The sequence below is a fragment of the Haliaeetus albicilla genome, chromosome 2, assembly GCF_947461875.1.
Source record: "Haliaeetus albicilla chromosome 2, bHalAlb1.1, whole genome shotgun sequence".
NCBI classification, from domain to species: domain Eukaryota; kingdom Metazoa; phylum Chordata; class Aves; order Accipitriformes; family Accipitridae; genus Haliaeetus; species Haliaeetus albicilla.
This window is the reverse complement of record NC_091484.1, coordinates 72,093,696-72,113,609: the sequence shown is the minus strand read 5'-3', so window position 1 is coordinate 72,113,609 and position 19,914 is coordinate 72,093,696. Positions and strand designations below refer to the sequence as shown.

The 19,914-nt window shown below is 40.5% G+C and overlaps 1 protein-coding gene across 5 annotated transcripts in view; it reads left to right on the top strand.

Moving 5' to 3' along the window:
- Positions 1 to 19,914, top strand: part of DPP6 (dipeptidyl peptidase like 6) — a 575,225-nt gene that overhangs the window by 458,154 nt on the left and 97,157 nt on the right. For all 5 annotated transcript variants that reach the window (XM_069778210.1, XM_069778212.1, XM_069778209.1 and 2 more), the window contains exon 7: positions 8,920 to 9,001. In XM_069778210.1, the coding sequence (XP_069634311.1) occupies positions 8,920 to 9,001 (82 nt within the window). The remainder of the gene's footprint in view (positions 1 to 8,919; positions 9,002 to 19,914) is intronic.

Sequence of the window (19,914 nt, the reverse complement as noted above, 5' to 3'; positions counted from 1 at the left end):
AGTCCCCTGATGGGAGGATTTGATATTAAGAATGAGAGTAAAGGCTTCTGAGACTAAAAAAAAAAAAGGATCGTGGGTAATTAATAGTTAGATGTTAGCAGTTTAGCAGAGAAAAGCCCAGCAACCAACCTCCTTATGTTACAGAAAAGGTCAATAGCTTATGGCTCATCAGGAAAAAACAAGGAAAGAAGAAAGGTTTGAAGCAAATTCTCCCATAGTGTCTGTCTGAGGCAGCATCCCCTGAAATGGAGGCAGGGCTTGTATTAAATTCTATTCTTGAATAAAATGTGCTTTGCTGGTGAGAAACTTACCTGGATTTGGAAATATTCGCATGTCTCGGTGCGAATGAACCTTCTCTGGTCCCCAGGCTGTGGTCAGCCTCCGAACCGTAGGCACTGCCGCAGGGTACACGCACATCCCAGTGCTGACCAGCGCCAAAACTTGGCACATCGGTGTGGGTTTTCCTCCTTGTTCATACTCAACAAGGTTGAGTTAGTACATAGAGTTTTGACAGAAAAGGGAGATAAAGGTGGATGAAAGAGAATGTAAAAATGATGGTGCATAGCACCAAATAAGCAACTAACCGCAGCCCGTACAATTGCTGTTTCCGTGCATCACCTTCCCAGATATAAAATTGTTCTGTAGGTGAATTTTCATAGTGGGGATTGGGATTTTTTTGTTTGTATTTTTGTCCCGATGTTCAAGGTTCTGGGCGGGGTTTCCACTAAAATAGGACCAAGAAACATGCGTTTCCCCAGCGGGCCATTTTCGCTCCGCTGCTGTCGGGCTGTGGAGACACCCTGAAGCCTGGGCCCTGATTGTTTGTTGCTGTGGTTGGGTGATAAACTCTTTCAGCCTACTTAGACTCCCAGTGTGATGTTGTTTGATTACACAGCACAAAGAATGTGAACTGCATGTTACAAAACACAGACTTTTTTTTTTTTTTTTTTGTGGGGACCTGAAAAAAAGCCAGTTTTGAGGACCCAAACCTGCAACATTATGGGCATTTCCTCACTGTCATGGGGTTTAATGGGGCCTGGGCTCAGGTTATATAGTGAGGGCTATACAGGGACCTGTGCCCAGTCACTGAGGACTATGTGTGATCTGTGCCCCACCTCTGAGGAACATATACCGGTCTGTGCCGTAGCACTTGTGTGTCTCAGTGGTGTCCTGGGGCTCCCTTTTGTCCTTGCTACCTGGTTCTGTGGCCACTTCACAGATAAGCACTAACCAAATTTAATAGGCTGAAAATCTCTTATTATGCCGAAATAAGCATCCTGCCCCCTTGGGGAGCTCAGAACATACAGGGAAGAAGGGAATGGGGAAATTTAGGAAATGCAAGAAAGGACCTTTGGGTGGAGAAAGGATGCTACAGCCAGGGCTTTCCTTGATACAGTAACCACTGAGAAAGTCTCTTTATGGCAAAGGTGATATAATCCCAGGCTGATAGCCCACACTTAACCCTCCATTTATTTAAATAAGGTGAGTATTTTACAATCCACTTTTAAACTCTATCTGATATCAGGCTAACTGTGGTATTGCTTAAAAGCGGTCATGTCACTGTTGATAAGAAATGGAAATACAGGCTCCACTAAGTGTATGCCTTGTTTATTTATATATATTTTATATATGTATTATATGCCACATATGTCATGATGACATGGTCTGTGTGGGGAGAGGCTGCATTTCAATATTCCTGAGAACCTATGCACACAAACCTCCAAGATCTCCTTATCCTGTTGACATGAGAAGAAATAAGATTTGCTCTGAGACTCTTAGTTTTCAAAAAGATTCAGAGAATACTGAGTCATTCTGGTTTTGTCTAAAACCCAGTAACACAAACTGTTAGATTAGTTTAGAGCACAAGCCCAAGAATCAATCTCCTGCCCCAATTAAAAGTGTGACCTAGCATCCAGTGAAGTTGTATTGTAACAAGGCACTTCTGCTGGCTCTGGTGGTAGTAGATCAGAGCTGTATCTCATTTTATGTACTAATAATCCCATATTGCTCTCTGCAGGCATCACATCATGGTGCTGTGTTTTTATTAGGGTTTGGAAGTCAGACAAGGTCAGCTGGATGGAAAATGTTAAGGTTTCATCACAAACATCCTTTCCTGGAGACTGGCAGAGTCGCTCTGAAGAACCATGTACATTAATCCCTGGTTCATTATCGTTGAGATCTTCCCAGTTCATTCTTAAACAACTCAGTGCTTACTGGGTTGTTTCTCTTCAACCTGTATTTTTTTGCCTATGTTTTGGATAACTGATCTTTCAATAGCTGTAATTCTGACTAGCCTTCTTGATAGCATTCAGATATTTAGATCTTTGGTTTTCCATGCCTCTGTTGTAGATAAATAGACATGAAACCCTGATAAATCCAGTGCCTTACCTCATGCCTTGAGTAGCTCTGAGATCAGAGCTGGCTAAGAAACCTCTATGAAGTAAGAGAAAATTACATGAGTAAGAGAAAATTACTTTTAGGTGGTTGTGTTTATCACCTGAATGCTATCACGTCTCATTGTCTCTTTAGGGGGCAAACTATGACTCCAGGAACAAAAGTTCTTTTAAAAAATGCAGTAAAAAATCACTCTGTCATCTATGATTTAGAGGGGTCACATAAGAAACATGATAATGTCATCATTTTAAAAGTAATGCTACCAGTATCTAAGGGCCATTTCCACCGTTTGCTTACTCAGGGAAACCTAGAGATTTTGATCAATGGCTTGCAGTCCTCCAGCCTGCATTACCGTGACTCCTAGCCATGTACCAGTCTCCGATGCGTTTTTAAATCAGTTTTTGTAGACCTTCACTAGAAAAGCAAGCCTGTGCCATCATTTTACACAATTCCCAATGGAAGTTGGTGGCTCCTTTTCTGACAAGTGATTGATTTTCAAGTGGTATTAGTATTGTGCAAGATTTTGCAGGCCCAATAGCAAATATTATATTGATGGATGCTCTACAGACACAAGGCAGGCTATAATCAAAAAGACCTCTGAGCTCATATTGTTGGCTTGAATCTAACTGGATTGCCAAATTAGGGACAAATGTTTCAGATTCCTTTGCTTTTTGTCTTTTATGCTCTAAATCCATAGAATTCATTCATCTTGGAAAAAATGGTTGGTGAGCTAAGTTGTTTTTAAGAACAGCTGAATGATCTGATGTGTATCTGTAGTTGAAATTAATAAGTTCAAATGGCTTTCATTACCTCCTTCTACTTTTGTTCACTGAAAAGTGCTGTAAGGAAAATATGTGTATGTGTGCGTATGTGCATTAAATATTTAATAGCGGACGAGCCTAGATGAATGGAAGAGCCTTCCCCATCTATTTAAGCACTTTTATTAGAATTCCAGGAGGATTCCTTTAGTTGCATCTTCTGACAGTCTGATTTCTTGATTATCTGTTCTGGCAAGTCTTTGATTCCCATTTGTATTATATTTTATTCTATCTCACTGTGAGTCTCTGCAGGGCTCTGTATCTCCTGGGAAGCAATTTTCTTAATGGCACCTGTCTCCTCTTCCCCTTGGTCAATACTGAAGTAAACAAGTCATTTAATTGTTTAAGAATGCATTTTTGCTTCTCAAGAAATGGCATTCCTGCTTCTTGGAAATCTTTCCCTCTTTCTCCAGGTCCTTATCTATGGTTCTTTGTACATTTATGAACACATATGTTTTACATGCTTTTATTTCTTTTTGCAAATTTTCTCCAGTGCACTTTTTTCTCATCATGCATCAAAACCTCTTAAATATTATGAAGGTTCCAGTTCTTCATAAGCCTTCCAGGCTGCTTCTTTACATGGTGGTTTATATCTCTTTTTTCTTTCCTTCTTTCTAAGGAAGAACAAATCTGTCTAAGCTGCTGTCTGATTTTATGCTATTAGAAGTAGACATGAAGACACCAAGTTCTGGTGCTGAGACAGATAGTTTAGATAGATAGATAGTTTTTATAGTCAACCACAAAAAAAGGCTTAAAGTACTGCGAGCTCAAGTGCTTAGTGCTGTTGCCTTTCAAAATATTCAGTACTGGCTTGATGCAAATAACAAGAGGGGATGTTTCTGCCTTCCCCACACTTTTTTTAAACTATCTTTATTTCTTCAACTTCTTTCCATACACTACTGAAATCTTAATATACTTTCTATATTTTCCAAAATTATGGCATAGTCAAGCAAGAGGGTTCAAAGTTTTTCTTAAGAACTCACTCCAGCTCACATACATAGTTTTGGTTATTTATTTAGAGGATGGACAAGTCAGAGCAGCCTTTGGTGCAAATTATTGCTTTTTTTCTCACATTAGCAGCATGTGCAAAGAATTTCCATACAAATCCTATTGTTCTGTATTTAAAATCTAAATTAGAAGTTATTATTACAGATCCTAGAAAAACAGCCTATACCATACCCCAGATTTCAGCTGATTTTTTAAGTTCCAGACTTTTTCAGTCTAGCATTGTAAAATATTCTTCTTGAAGTAAAAGGAGCCTCTCCCTCAATTACAGTGGAAAATTTCTGTTGTTTTTTAAGTTGCTTTGAAGAACTTGATATAGAACTGTTTGTCATGTTTGTGCTCAGGGGGAAACTCAGTGCTATGAAGTCTCTGAGGGAAACTGGTCGTCTTTAGAATAGGAGAAAGTATCAGAAGAGGGAACACAAAGATATAAAAATTTCAGCAAAAACAATACAACCTCTTTAAAACTAGTTCCTCATTATTCACAGTATTTTTAATGTCAATACCAGGCAACCTGATATGATTGATTAGTTTGTTTTATTCTACATATATGTTCTGAGCTAAGTTACAAGGAAAAATGATTTGGCAGACAGCACGCTAATTGCACTCAGGAATTTTCCTTATTCAGAAATTTTGAGGGCAGACTTTTTGGCAGAAATCTTCATCTAAATGAGCAGATTTCACAATTTACTACTTCAGTAATGTTTTTTGAACATTGTGCTGAAATCATGCCCATGTGTGGAGCAATTTAGCAGCCTCTGGTCCAGGCAATGTCATCTTAACGTGGAAGAGTTTATATAGCACCTGCTCCATCTTCTGTCTGGCCTAAAACAACATTATTATTCCCTTCTTTCCTGGGCTTTAAAATCAATCATTTTAAGAGATGAGAGAAATAACGGCAACCCTTCAATAAGGCCTTGCCATTTCTTTTTTGGGAAATGAGGATTAAGGTTCTTCTCCATAAGGAAATGGTGAAAATGATGTGAGGATGCAGTGAACCTAGTTCTTCATGCAAACCCATGACAGGAGAGATACCGACTGCCTTCAGAATAGCCCACTTCCAAGCCAGCATCCTGCACAAATGAGCTCACAAGGGGAAGGCTCAGATCCAAACAAGCCCTAATTACGAGGGTCTGTGAGGAGCACTGGCTCTTTGGAGAGGCTGAGAGGACCCGTAATATTGATTGAGTCAAGAAAAAATACAGAGGAATTTTAAGCAGGCTGTTTTGGAGGAGTAGCTACGGAGGACTATAGCTTATCAGCAATAACATACCTCCCAGAAGGAGTTGACCGGCATGAGGTCCCATTTATGCAGTACTTGGAAAATGGGTGAGTGCTCCTGGGTTGTAGATGTGCATTTGGTCTGATTCCCTTAAGGGATTTTTACCAAGGAGAGCTAAAGGTCCAGAATAGTATGAGATAATGGGAAATGTGTTTGATAGCTGTTCTCCAAACAGGTTTTTCAGTTTGAGGGTTACTAAGAGCTCCTGGGGAGAGTGGTAGAGGGTTGTGGCCATCCCACCTGGAGCAGCTGTGTAGACAACTCCTCCTGCTCTCTCCACAGGTGATGTAATGGGTTTGTGAAGGTATTGCTTGTGGCTACCAGGGAGGGAGTCTACGTATGTTCCACCGCAGACCATGCACCCAACGTAGCCCACATAAACGTCTGGGAATCTGGTCTTTCATGGTAGGGTTCACAAGAAGGTGAACTCCATTTTCATGCCACCTTTAGTCTCCCCTCACCACTGCTAATACAGCCCATCTGCAGACCATTCCTGCAGTTTCTCTGAAGCCTGCTAGGCTTGGCAAAGAGGGATGTCTTCTCAATCCCCTTGCACACGATGCTGAAGTTTCCTGCAGGTGAGGGAGTGAATGTTGCTACTATAGGGAAGAGGATTCTCTTCAGAAGAAATGAGGAACAAGCCAAAATCTACCAAGAGGAAAATGTCCATCTCTCAGAAGTGTTTGTGGGGGGAAACTAGGCTCTTAGACTGCTTTCATAGCCTGTGGTAGAAAAGAATAACCCACAGCATGAGGATGGATGCCTGGCTACCGCCTACCTTCAGTGGGCTACATCACAACCTGGACGTGCATGCTATTACGTGCTGAATATAGAGGAAGTTTTTGGTAACTAGGTTTGTAAATCAGGCATCTCCAGACAATACACAGTTCCATCAGTCAGTCTTTCTTTCTGCATATTTATCAAAAGGTTTCAAGGCAAATGAACAAGATTTGCTACAAAAGGATTTTCCCAGCCATTCTGAACAACTTAAGAAGGAACTCAGGAGATGCAATTCTATTTTAGCTCAGCCATACCAGAGAAAGGGAAGATGACTTTGCTTTTTTGTCTGCAGCACAGCTCTTTGCTGGTAGGTTGAATGGAGTGCTTTTCCTTCTGCCTTATCAGCTACTAAAGCTGGTTTATGCAGCATTTCTCATTGTGTAAGAATTTTCCTCTTCTAAAAGATGATGCAGTGAGCAGAACCGACAGGACTTGTCTAGGCTCTGGTCTGAATTATTGGCTGTAATTGCTATGTCTGTCCCTTAGCTCCACCTGTGCTATTTGAAGCATTACAGGTTTGAATTCTTACAATTTGTATAATCTGTTTATTTAGGGATATTTCCCCCACCATTTTTAGTATCTTCTCTTCTTCTCACCATGGGTAAAAAAGCCCAAGAACTAGATAGTTCATTTGACAAATAGTGAAGTACTTTTTTTTTCTCCCATAAGAGGTTTTGATTTGATTTGCTGTTTTTCTCTCTTCCTCCTGCACTCAGAGGTTACTCTCTGTTAAGATAATCAAGATACCTAACCAAAGAGATTGAGTCTTAACAGGAATAGCTGACTTGAAACTTAAGTACCTAATGCATACAAACTTGAAAAGATCCAGAAGAAATTGTATGGCTATTCTTCGTACTGAAATGAGAATTTTGTGGCTGCTATTAGTAGGAGTTCAGTATGAGAGTTATGTGTTCTCTTACCATACCTTACAAAAATGACTTTAGGCTACCCACAAAGAGACCTTCTGGTTAAAAACCATGCAAAGAAAAGATATAATTTTACTCCACCGGCAGCAGTTGTGGACGACCCTTTACCTATAGAGCCAAAAGCAATCTGGGCAGCCTGCAGTATGCTCAGACTTGAAGGGTCAGTGCCTCACCAAACCGCTCTTGCCCCTCTGCATTCCTAATAGATGCTGTCTGCATCCAACCTGTCATCTTGACCACTTTTTCTTAAATTTTTTTTTTTTTGAAATTTTTATTTTAATCAGCTCCACAGACCTCTTCCCAGAGGCCTTGCAGACATTATGGCTCATAGTTTATAACCACTGATACACACCTTCTAGCAGGAGAGCAGAAGTTGCGGTTCCAACTGCAGGAGTCCTCACCTAGGGTCCGCCCTCATTCTACCTGGTCTTTAAACAGGAGTTCACAGGAAAAGCTATTTTTTTCACATTGGAAAGACTGCACAGAATCACTTTCTAAACATTCCTCTTGCTGCTGTCTTTGGACTTGCTACAACAGCCCCGGTGCAGAGGGAAAGTGCAGCCAAGGGAGTTCTTGCCTGAAAGGGCAGAGCCAGAGTGTAACTGTGGTACAGCACCAGGGCACAAAACAGGCAATAAAGAGAATTCAGTTAGGGTCTAATTATTGCATTCAGTTTTGCTCTGTTTTGAAAATACAGTCTGGAAAACATTGTCTTTAATGAAGAAATAAACTCTGTACATGAAAAGAAGGCCTTTTGCTTAAAGGCTAGGCAGGCTTTGGCTCTTTTCTCTGGTTTTGGGTGATGTTGGCCTCAAATTGCCTTGTTATTCCTGTCTGTAGACCAGTGATGATAATATCCTTACTTTTTAAGGCAGTTTAAGATCTGCTAAAGAGGCGTACTGTATACAGGCTTTATTCGTGCTCTTGTTTGTAGAATATTACTTTACACGGAGTTGTAGCAATGTGACTTCAGAATATGTAATGTAATTATTTGTGCTGAGTATAAATACAGTCAAGGCAATGTTGTCTGTGCTGTGACAAAATGACATTATGCTGCTCTGACATTTACCAAAAACCCCTCCTTTTTCTATATTGCATTTGTTATGTCTCACTGATGTTCTGCTACAAAATGAAGGTAATGGATGAAAGAGCAAGAAAAGCATTTTGATTTTATTTTCTAAAAAAAATAAGATGTTTGGTATTAATAAGAGCTTTTCCCTTTGAAGCCAGGCTGCCTATCAGTTTTTATACAGTTGCTAAACTTTCCTGCCATCATGTTCAAAGGAAAATTATTAGGCAGAAAAGCCATGTGGTGAAAAAGATGAAGTTTATTTTTCTTGTGGCAGTACGATTCAAAAATATAATTATTGTTTATCCTTTGTGGACAACATCAGTGTTGATAAATACAATTACTTTGTTTGCCATCCCTTGACTAATTCTTAAGGGTTAGGCAAGTCAGCAGTGGAACTAATGTGTTTAACTTCATATTAGGAAGAAACAGAAATTGTCAGTTAAATACTTGATCTTACCAATGTTTGCTAGTGCTATAGTGCTTACCTTACTGTAAAAAAATCTACTGAAATCTGGCACTAAATATTAGATGATTCCAGCTGAAAGACACCTTACAAGGTCATGGTGGATTTCCAAAGCAGGTGTACACCAGCTTAAATAAGGACATTTCTGAAGCTGAAATCTTATTTTTCTCTTTTTGCAGGGATCCCCAGAATTTGTATCCCCCTGAGGTCAGCAATGCAAAGCTTCAGTATGCTGGTTGGGGTCCAAAAGGGCAACAGCTGGTAAGAGAAAGAACAAGTGTACAAATGAAGTTACAGACCATGCTGCTATTGTTTGGAAGTAAAGAAAGAATAATTTATTGACTAGTTTCTTGAAACCTGTGTGGCAGCTTCTAGCATCTTTATGGGGATTGTTTTATCATGTCATTTATTTATAAAATTCCCAAATATATACATTTACTTCAAAGTAATTGTGTCTAAAAATGCAGAGAAGGAACAATTTATGGAAGCTCTTTGAGAGGATGCACCTGCTTCTCCCAATGTTGGACACAGGACAGATTCTAGACATAATACACAGTATGATTCAGTTAGTGTACCATTGCTTCACAAGGGCATCTTCAGACTTGCAAACTTGGCACTATGGATATTTTAATATTAGCAGCCCTGTTCGGAGAATGCATCTCTCTAGAACAGAGTTGCCCTGAATTTGTCCTATAGTTGTTTGCAAAATAGACAAAAGTAGAAGTGTATTCTGGCAAGTTTTCGGAGCTGGCTTTAAAAAACCCGCACTTGTCAGGGATTCATTGTGTTTCATGGAGCCTTTCATGTCGCAGCAATCCTGAAATCTCCAGTGTTTTGTCCCTCAGCCACTGCCATGTTGGATTTGCCCATTTTTAGACATGTATTTCCTGGCCAGATCCCCTGGCTTTGTTTCCTGGTGCAAATCCAATATTAATAAGAAAAGAAAAAGTGGAAACTTTTTTTTTTTTATATGGAATTTTTATACCAAGAAATGAGCTTTAAGAGCTCATTATCTGAGAAATTCTGGCATATATCTCCTGTCCCCAGTCCTCTCTTGGGGATTTTTTGTCTGTGTCCTTAACTAGATTGTTTTCAAAATTTGTGATTTAAAAAACAGCAATAGGAGACATTATAATTGCCAGTCTGCAAATCAGGTTGGAGGAAACACAACAGATACAGGAACAGGAAAGTCTCTCCTCTGCTCCATCGGGAAAATCAGGTTTGAGAGAGTCATCAACCTCAAATCCGATATGAGTGGAGATGCAGCAGCCTTCACCTCTATGCAAAATGACTTCTGAGGAGCTCATTTTTATCACTGCACACATGTACGTGCCCCACTTTCATCCCCTCACATGTGCCATTTCAGATTCCTCAGCCTGCTTCCCAACAGATCACTGCTGAGCAGTTTGTACCGATTCACAGAGATTGGGGTCTGATCATGACCAAACCTTTTCTTTTATATTCATTGGTGAAGACCACTGTGATCTCGTTATCGAGCTTCTGGCCAACCGATGATGATGTACAATCAGTTGATAACACATTATGTTCAAAACTAGAGACTAGCTTTAGAACACAGCAAAGAAAGCAAAAACAGACCAGTGGGTTTTTATTCACTGTTCACTAGCTCTTTCTATTTCAAGTCTAACAAACTGAGCTTCACAATGTATAGCGAAAGCTACATCTGCTAATTGAAAGCTAATATTGAGTTGCACTAGTGATTTTCTCCATTTCGCAGGTGAATCTTCCTTTCTTTAATATAGTTTTGCTGTGAACTTGCGTGCCCTCAGCACCTTGAGTCACAGCATGTTATTGATTCACATTCGTGTTAGTTTTACCAAGCTGAACGGATGTACTTAACTTCTACCTTGGAAAGAAGATTTAATTTTTTTCATACATACCACAGTCAAAATGACCAATTTAATTCCTCCATTGCCTTCTCTACCAAAGTAACGTAACTATACAGAAAGGAAAAATATTCGTATCAAAATGGACAAATTATACGTACAACAGGGCAGTATATACAGTCCAGGAGAAAAAAAAGTCTTCTTTACTCCCAACTTGATCCTTTAATGCTGAAATAATTGATACCACTTTCCACCAATTTTTATTAAGAAATATACAGTGAAAACTTAATTCCCTAAGAATTCCCTAAGACATCAAGTTTAGTACATGTCCCTGCTGTGGGACACATGACAGATTTTTTTTTTTTTAAGTCACTTCAAATATTCCTGTTACTACTGAATTCCAAATGAATGTTGGAAAAATCTTGCAACAGTGGAATTGTTCTGTGTTTCTTTTTTTTTTTTTTTTTTTTTTTTGGCTTCCAAATATGTAAATCTGTTGGCCTGTAATTCAGCTGTATTCCTTGTTCTTGCATTTGGAATCAGGGTAGGTGAGGAGAACCTCCCTGGTAGTTTAAACATTATCTTGCATACCTCTAACGTATGTGCCTTTTTGCTCTTTTCCTTGCCAGTCATTTGCCTTAAAATAAAATTATCGCTGTAGTTTATAAAATAAGCAGGCTTTTACATGCATCAATATAATCTATTTATAGCTAATGATCAACAGAGAATTGCTAGAGAAAAAAAGAAGCTTTTTAAAAAAAAAAATCTACAGGCATTATAAATGAGACAGAGCAAATATACAATGCTCACTGTTTTGTATTTCAGGACTAATTGAGTTCCTCAGAATATAATTGCCAGTGAAATTCCTGTCCCCTACTGTGGGGACAACATCGAGTGCAAAGGCAGGGAAAAATTAAAGTCTGTTTAAACTTGAGAGTGTGAATGTGTTCGCTTCATGTAGGCTGGGTCGTGTTGCAGGAGGAGGAGGGGAAAAAAGGCAAGTGGGCTGGAAAGCAGTAACATGCTGGGAACTCCCTGTCAGCTCCCCTGGTTCTAGGTGGTTACAGGGCCAAAGACACGTTTCGGTATTTGAGGGTGGTCCTTCAACTGCGCTGACGCACCCCAGCGTGCGCCGGCTCCCTCTGCGCACAGTCTGCAACCCGACTTCGTGCTGCGTCACCCAGGAAAGGTGGGAGCAAAAATTCGGGTGGGTTTGGCTTCACCTTGAAGATACACCGCAACTTTCTGGAAATAGAAAGTTTTCCCCTTGAAATCGCCTGGTTCGTTCTTCTTTGGCAACACAAAGGAGAGGCAGGGCAGGAGAGTAAGAGGGTTTGGTTCCGAAATTTTTTTATTCCCTTTGTAGCTTCTGTTTCATACTTCCTAGGGGAACTGTTGGTCACTGTGTCTGACCTCTTTCTCTGTTGCATGTCTAATCATTCAAAAAAGAAATATATCTGAAGCAGAAGCAGCCTGAATGATCTGCATTCTTTGCATTTAAAAATAAACAGTGGAACTTTCCCAGGAGCAATTTTCTATTTATCTTGTTTTCTTTTGTCCTTACTCATTAAATTATGTGCCAATTCTTAGATGATGAACTCCTCAGAGCATGGTTCTTGACTTCTTACTAGCCTGCAGAATGCCACACATGCCAACAGAGCTGTATAAATAATGGCAGATATTGGATCTGAGAAAATCTGTGTCAGAAGATCAGAATACAAAAAAGCCCTCGCTTCTGGCACCTCAGAAAAACGCTTCAGCCTTTCGCAGATCTCAGCCAAAGTCTTAACCAATTAAGTCTTCCAAAGCTGTTGGAAGAATTGGGCCCTTACCAGTGTGAGCTCCTGAGTCAATAGAAAGAGAACCACTAACTTCGGTCCAAGAGGGAACAGATTTCCTAAATGTGGCTGTTATTAAAGGGCTCATTCCTCTCATTTGTCCTACAACATATGCCATCATTTATGCTTTTGTAGAATGGGTGAAAACACTATTAAATTGGAATAGCAGTGTGATATAGTCACTTTTTGTGGGTGTAAATGACTGTGCAAAATGTCTGTGAAAAAATCTATCCTTTTCATGGTGCACCTGGCAGCCCAAAGTCCCTCTTAGTATTTGATGGCATCAGCCCACTGGCCTTCAGCATGGTGCTTGGTGGTTTCCAGTGAATAGTTCCGTATTGTCCTCAAACAGTTTGTGTGATACTTTCTAGCAATATGAGGATGTTGGTGGCATGATAGGACTGCAAAACAGTGTTAGGCTGTACCTTTGCCCTGTTCCGTCTATGCTTATCTTCGTAAAAATCTTCACTCCTTAGATTTCCTCTCTTTTTCGGATCTTGCCATTTATGACTCAACAGCTACCTACTTTTGGAGTTTCAATTATGCCACAAAAAAAGCTTCTGTTAATTGATCTTAAGGGAATATTTTACCAGTTTCATCACGTTACATCTTTTAGAGCGAAGTTCTGCCCACGTGGAGAGGGCTCATGTGAGGTTTCCGTGATACATTTGCAAAGGTTAATAGTTACTATGACCCTGAACTCAGTTTTTTAGATAAATAGAGGGGTCCAAGCTTGTCAGCCACACAAGTTTTATGAAAACTGAGGACAGTGTGAAGAGGTTTCCTTTGCTGGTTTTCTTGGCAGCATTGCTGAAGTCAGGGAGTGCTTCAGGAGCAAGAGACGGAGTAGTATGTATCTGTAGCTGAAGTGCTCAAGGAATCCAAAAAACCTGAAGTTTTCAGGAGGCTTTTATCTAATTTATCCCCAAATAAGCACATCCAGGTTCAAGATACTTGATTTAAGGACAAGCTAGGTATATACATGGGCCCTATTGTCAAAAGGAAAGAGCAGTGAGTATTTGCCTGCATTGACAGCACTAAAGTACAGTGCACAGGAGTTGTTAAACTCCAATTTCAAAATCAGAAGAACAAATAGCAGTGCTGCTATTTTCCTTTTTTTTTAATCAGAATCTGTAACAGCCCTGACAGATACTAATGATAACGGTGACACATCAGATGCTGGGGGAAGCAATTCTGCACAACTTTAGAGACAGCAGTTATAATTCAAAAAAATCTCTCTCATAGATCATAGTATTTTTTCTACAGCAAAGAGAAACATTTTTTTTAGGTTCTCCTGACCAGTCTTTTACTGTTTCCACTGTTTCTTTAAAGTACCAAAAACATACAGGAAGAGGATTATAGTTGCTGGAAGTTTTGTATGCCCTTGCGCTTACTGCAACCCCACAGAATGGTCAAAATGGGTTTCTCCTGCATTCATAGTCAATAAACCTTTTCCAGTGTCAACTCTTTTGAAGCAGAAACTAACTTCTATTCTTGTGGATTATGCAGCAATCAAGTATGTAATTGGTTCTAAAGTAACAGAAGTTACGTTCCACAGCAGGTGCAGAAGTTGCATTAAGAAATCTCTATTTCAGTGAAATGCAAATGCCAGCAAAAAAAAGGAAGAGCGAGTCTTTCAGCCCCTACCATGTTAGGGGTTTGCAGGTGCCCTCAAACAGTGAATGCTAATGCTGGTAAACAGCTTATTGTCATACATATTACTGCTTAAAAAGTGCAATACAATTAAAAGGAATATTGGATTTGCTTCCTATATAAAATATTTGAATGATAGATCCTGCTTCACAGGGCCCAAACCTATCCATCTCATTTATTGTTATAAATTTTTTTAATACCATAGCACAATGTCTTGCCAACTAGGATATCTAGATGCAAAAAAGCTGCTTAAGTGTTGACACCTGGAACTAAACTGGAGTGACTCCTCTAATTAGCAGGTTTTTCCTTGACTGAATTTGTGCCTGTCATGCCAGCTTAGTTCCAGGCAGAAGGGCTGCACAGATATCAGGTGAGGAGGACCATTTTCACAGGAGGTACTGAATCATCTGCTGTTGTTCCTAATCCAGCAGGACTTTTGAACTGCTCTGTGTATAATTGCTGTAGGTCTATTTGTCTCCACCATTATTTCATAGATTTTTACATCGTTATCTTCAAGCTGCTGTTCTCTCACCTTTTCATTTTTTGCAATGACATCTGAATCAATATTTAGCTGTGGTCTGCTGTATGTAATTATTCTGGCTTGGTTATCTTGCTAGTTGCAAGGAAGAAAAGCCCTGCCTCCCCCCCCCCCCCACAATGTCTATATAAGCCCTGTTTAAGCATGGTGAGGGATACTCAGACAGCTCTTTACATGGTTCCTGCATTCTGGGAAAACCAGAGTTTCAGAATAATGATGGGCTGTCTCCCCCTCATCCCCTTTTCCAGTGTCAGAATATATTTTTTTTTAGGGAAACCCAGTAAGATATATTACACGTACACTGAATACCTGCATGTGTTACTCTGGCTGGGGATTCCCCTTCCCCTCTTCCCCCATTTTATTCAAAGAATTCCACTGGACAAGTGTTGTGTTTGGTTTTTTTTCCTTTGATGCTCTGCTCTTTGGTTACATTGGCAATAGTGTCCTATTTTTACTTTTGCACATCCTTGTCATTTTGTTTGGCATCAGTGGGCTTGGTGCGTTCAGTCCTCGTTCACCAAAGGGAAGCATTGGCACAGTCAGTGTTACGAGCTCTGCTGAGAACGGTTGTGTCCCTTCCCGTCTTAGCCTTCTTGGTACTGCATTTTCATCACTGGCAGAAGAGGAGCAAGATATTTAAGATAATTGAAGATGCTACAATAAATGTTACTGAAAGAAGATAGAGGTGATTTTATTGTAAATAAGATGTTGCCCTTTTTGTGGGCGTGAAAGATTTCAGAGGAAAAAATGAAATTGATTATTTGCCATAGAAGTTTTACCAATAAATCAGAAAAAAAGTTACTGCTCTTACATCCAAATATGAGACATAGGATGATGTAGTGTTTAGGGCATCGCCCCTGGAGGTGAGACGCTGCCATAGGCTTCCTCTGTGACTTCATATATGTCACTTTGTTTTCTGGTTAAATTACAGCATGAAGATGACAATATATTCCTACCTTACAGTGGACTTACAGAGTTAATATAGTAAATGTTGCGGAAATTCACACTCTGCATTAAGGAAACTGAGTATGTACCTGCAAGAAATGCAGGTATTGATGGACTTGCTAGCTTAGAGTGATTCAATGTCTTGTTGCACTATGGGGCAAGTACTGAATTCTCTTCCTTTGTATGTTACCACATTTTGTTATATGCTACTGCAGTTGCATAAAGGGCAAAATTCCTAACAGTGCAGCACACTAGCATAGGGTCAGTTCCACTGAAAATAATTCCCTCCTATTACAGATATCTAAAATGTTGATATTGCTTTCATTTCAATTGAGCTTTATGGGTATTGGACACGCATCTTTTCTCAAGGGCATTTTTCATTTCAGAGCTCTAACAGCTGTAAGTATCTACTTTAGGTCTGCGTGTAAGTATTTCTGGCATCTTACAAAACCGTGGTTGGTAGATGATGTCCATTGAAGTAAGTGCTTATGAAAAGTGTTGTTCTTGGAAAGCTGCTATTTTGTGCCATGAAAATAGTTCCTTTTTACTTTAGATAGCAACAGCCATTGGTGAGAGTATGATTAAGGGACAGATGTTAGGATGCCACAAGCAGGACTAAGCGGTGCAATCTAAGAGACTGTGGAGTATTTCATCTTCGTTTACGGGGGTGGTCTTTCCTTCCCCAGAAACTGCCATTCATCAGAGACATGAGAAAACTTCAGGAACAATTCTGTTAGCTCTGCTCTTCAGCTGCTAGAATAGATGTTGATAGTTTCTATTACTAAACACTGTATTAAAGAGGAATATTACACTGACTAGCTCACTGTCCAAGGTCAGATGTGTATGTGGAGGAACCCTGAATCCCAGCTGGCAGTTTCTTTATACTGAAAAGCAATCTCTGTGCTCTTCTTAGCCAGATATTCATTCTATAACACAATAAAATATTTTAAATGAAACGCTGTATCATCTTACATTAAAAAATCTAATTTATAGTGATGCCCTACATAACCATCAGTGATATTGGGTTACAGAATACAAGATAATCCATCAAGCAGAACTTAAAAGCAGAATCAGAGTTCCATACTAAATGGTACATTTACTGATACGTTCTTTAACATAACAAGGCAGTCCTAAATTAAAATAACCCCCTTTGAATCCAGGGCAAGGAAATCCAAGTAGACATGGTTCTCTTTGTTGAGGTGAAATAAACCCTCTTTTCTTCCCTGAAGAACAGAAAATAGGACAGCACATTTTTCTTGAAACATACACTTTTAAATCTCCAGAATCACAATAATTGCTTATTTGGCTGGACTCTGGCAGATTCTGGGTGTGATCAGAATCCATACATGTTGTGAACTAGCCTGCTCACAGAATACAAATGGAAATGCACAGTGTTTGTGATGATGCAATGTCAAAAATGTAGAGAAGCTTGTAGAAACCTGAGAAGAATATTAATGCACTTAAGGACTTAAGCTGGGTGAAGGAGGACAAAAAAAATCTCTTCTGCCCAATTTAAATGGAAAAAGTCTGGGAATGTGTCTCCAGATTATAGAATTGAGTCATTACTCTTATAGTCCATTATATGGGACTTTATCTCAAGTATCGGTTTTGCGAATTTTGGCTTGTCTCTAAAGACATTAAAAAACCACAGGATCTTACAAACTGTTCTGCTTTCCAAAGGCAGCCTTAACATTTCTTGGAGAAAAGGTCTCCAGACTTTACTGAATACTGTAGACACACCACAAACGTGATTTAGTATCAGTGATAGTCTTAGAAAAACCTTAACTGTACCTAACAAGGCATTATGATATATGGGCTTTGTAGAACATGCTTAATAGCTAAATAATATTGCTTGCAGCTGCTCTGTATTTTCCTTAGACTTTCTTTTGCTGACGAGGTACCTGTAAAAGCCATTCTTACTGCCCTACATGTCCCTGACTGAATTCAGCTCCAGACGAACTTTGGTTTTCCTAACGCCATCGATGCACAATCAGACAATGCCTCTATATTCCTCCCAGGTCACCTGTCCCTGCCTCTACCTCTCGCATACTCCCTTCTAACGTTTGAGTTGTAGCAAGAGCAATGTGTTCATCCACACAGGCCTCCTGCCTCCTTTGCTTGGTTTCATACACATCAAGACGGACCATTCTTAAGCATGGAGGAGGTCATATTTGAAAATCCAACAACTTTCCTGGACCAGGGAAAACCCAATAACTTTTCTCTCCAGGGTTATATCCCATGGGATTCTTCCAAGCAAGTCCTGGAACAGGCCAAAGTCTGCTTTCCTGAAGTCCAGGGCTTAATGCTTTTTGCCATGGTATTTCTTCTCATGATCCTGAACTTCACCACCTCATGGTGTGTGCAGCTGAGGCTGCCCCCAGACTCCACCTTCCCCTGCAGTTTCTCCTTGTTTGAAAGTGTGAGGTCCAGCAGAGCATCTGCCTTCATCAGGTCCTTGATCATCTGTGTCAGGACGTTGTCATCAATACCCTCCACAGACCTCCTGGGTTGCTTGTGCCCAAGTTGTTGTCCCTCCAGCAGATAATGGTTAAGGTCCCCCATGAGGACCAGGGCATTTGAATGTGAGGCTTCTTCCAGTTTTATGGAGAAGGCCTCATCTACTTCTTCCTTACCAGGCAGTCACTAGCAGACACTCACCACAACATTACCCACATTGGTCTGCCCGCTAATCCTGACCTATAAGTTCTCATCTGGCCCTTCACGCATCACCAGGCAGAGCTCTGTGCATCTCTGCTGCTCTCTCACATCAAGGGAAACTCCCCTCCTCGGCATCCTGGCCTGTCCTTCCTAAAGAGCCTGTATCCATCCATCACAGCACTACAGTCGTATGAGCTGTCCCACCGCATCTCCATGACCCTATTGAGACTGTAGCTCTACAGCTGCACACAAACCTTGATGCCTCCTGCTTATTCCCCACACTGCATGCCTTGGTGTACAGGCACAGAGAGGCACACAGCTGTGATGGTTTCCCAGGAAAAATGTGAAAACTTTCCACATGGAGTCCCGTGCTCACCTTCTCATTTTTGTGCACTGTTTGAGGTAGGCCTCCTTCAGCCCTGTTCACCAGAGTCTCTCTTGTCCACATCTCCCTTTTCTTGCCAGCCTGGTCTACTAGTCCCTTGCCTGACTGTAGACCATCATCTCCCTCCCCTGTTGTTCTGGGTTTAAAGCACTCTTCCCTAGGCAGGACAGAGCTCCCAGCCCCAGACCTGGGGCACTGAACCTGGTCTGTAGCTGCAGACCTGCCAGCTGAGCAGGACCCTTCCTCACAGTGCCAGAATTCACCAGCTTCCAGCCTTCCCCTTCACAGGAGTCTCCATCTACCAGCCCAATCAGCTCAGACTCTGCCTTCCTCTCCTTTCGTGCAGGGTCTCAGAGAAGATCCTTCAACATTTGTTTTGACACCTCTGATGTTGCAGAGTCTTCTGACCTTCTCCCACTGCTCCTTTACTTATTCCACCCATGCCCACCTCCTGCAGGCAAGGTGATCATCTCCCCCCACCCCAGAGAGACGTCACCCCCAGACATGGAGAGCCACATCCTCTCTCGGGAGCTCTTAAACGGGGCCTAGACACTGTTTATAGAAATAGAAAATATTTCTATATTTGAAGGCATGAAGGAATGCTTTTTCATCCTCTCTGACTTCTCACTCGCTTTGTTGATCACATGTGATGAAAGCAAAATGAAGTTCTTAATGTTTATTTACGAGGGATATTAGCAATTTCCAAGATATATGGCTAAAATCAGGAGACTTGCACAATTTACAAGTGGTGACTCTTCTGCACTTCCTTTCCTAGATATGTAATCAAAGCCACTGAAGGCCGCAGATTTTTCATTTGTCTTTTACAGTAACTTTGACGGTTTTCCTTTGCAGAATCAATTACATTTCCTTTCATTGCATTGATTTCCATGCAGTTAATCTCTTACACTGCTGCTATCAGATGCATACAAGCCTTCGATCTCCAATGAGAAGTCATGAATACTGGTTTTGATGTGTTTATGGATAAGCACAATTCTTATGTGCATCAATCTGTACTACTTTATTCTCTGGTTTTAGTGATCCCCTGGGGTGTTTTCAGCTTCTCTCTCCTGAAAGCCTTCCTGCAGAATCATTTTAAAGCTGGTGTAGTCCTCACTTTGGTCTAAACACCACCTTTTCCCATCTCTGGACAGAGTAAAGTTGAATTCAAGTAAGTCTTATCTATTTGTTGCATTCCTTCAGAAACTGCTATGTCTTCTAAATCCTTGGCTTGGTAAGGAGTTAGCTTCTTATTTTGAATTAAAGCAAAGATAAACCCTGGTATGAAAAACTGAAACTGTAGCCTTTTCTGTCAG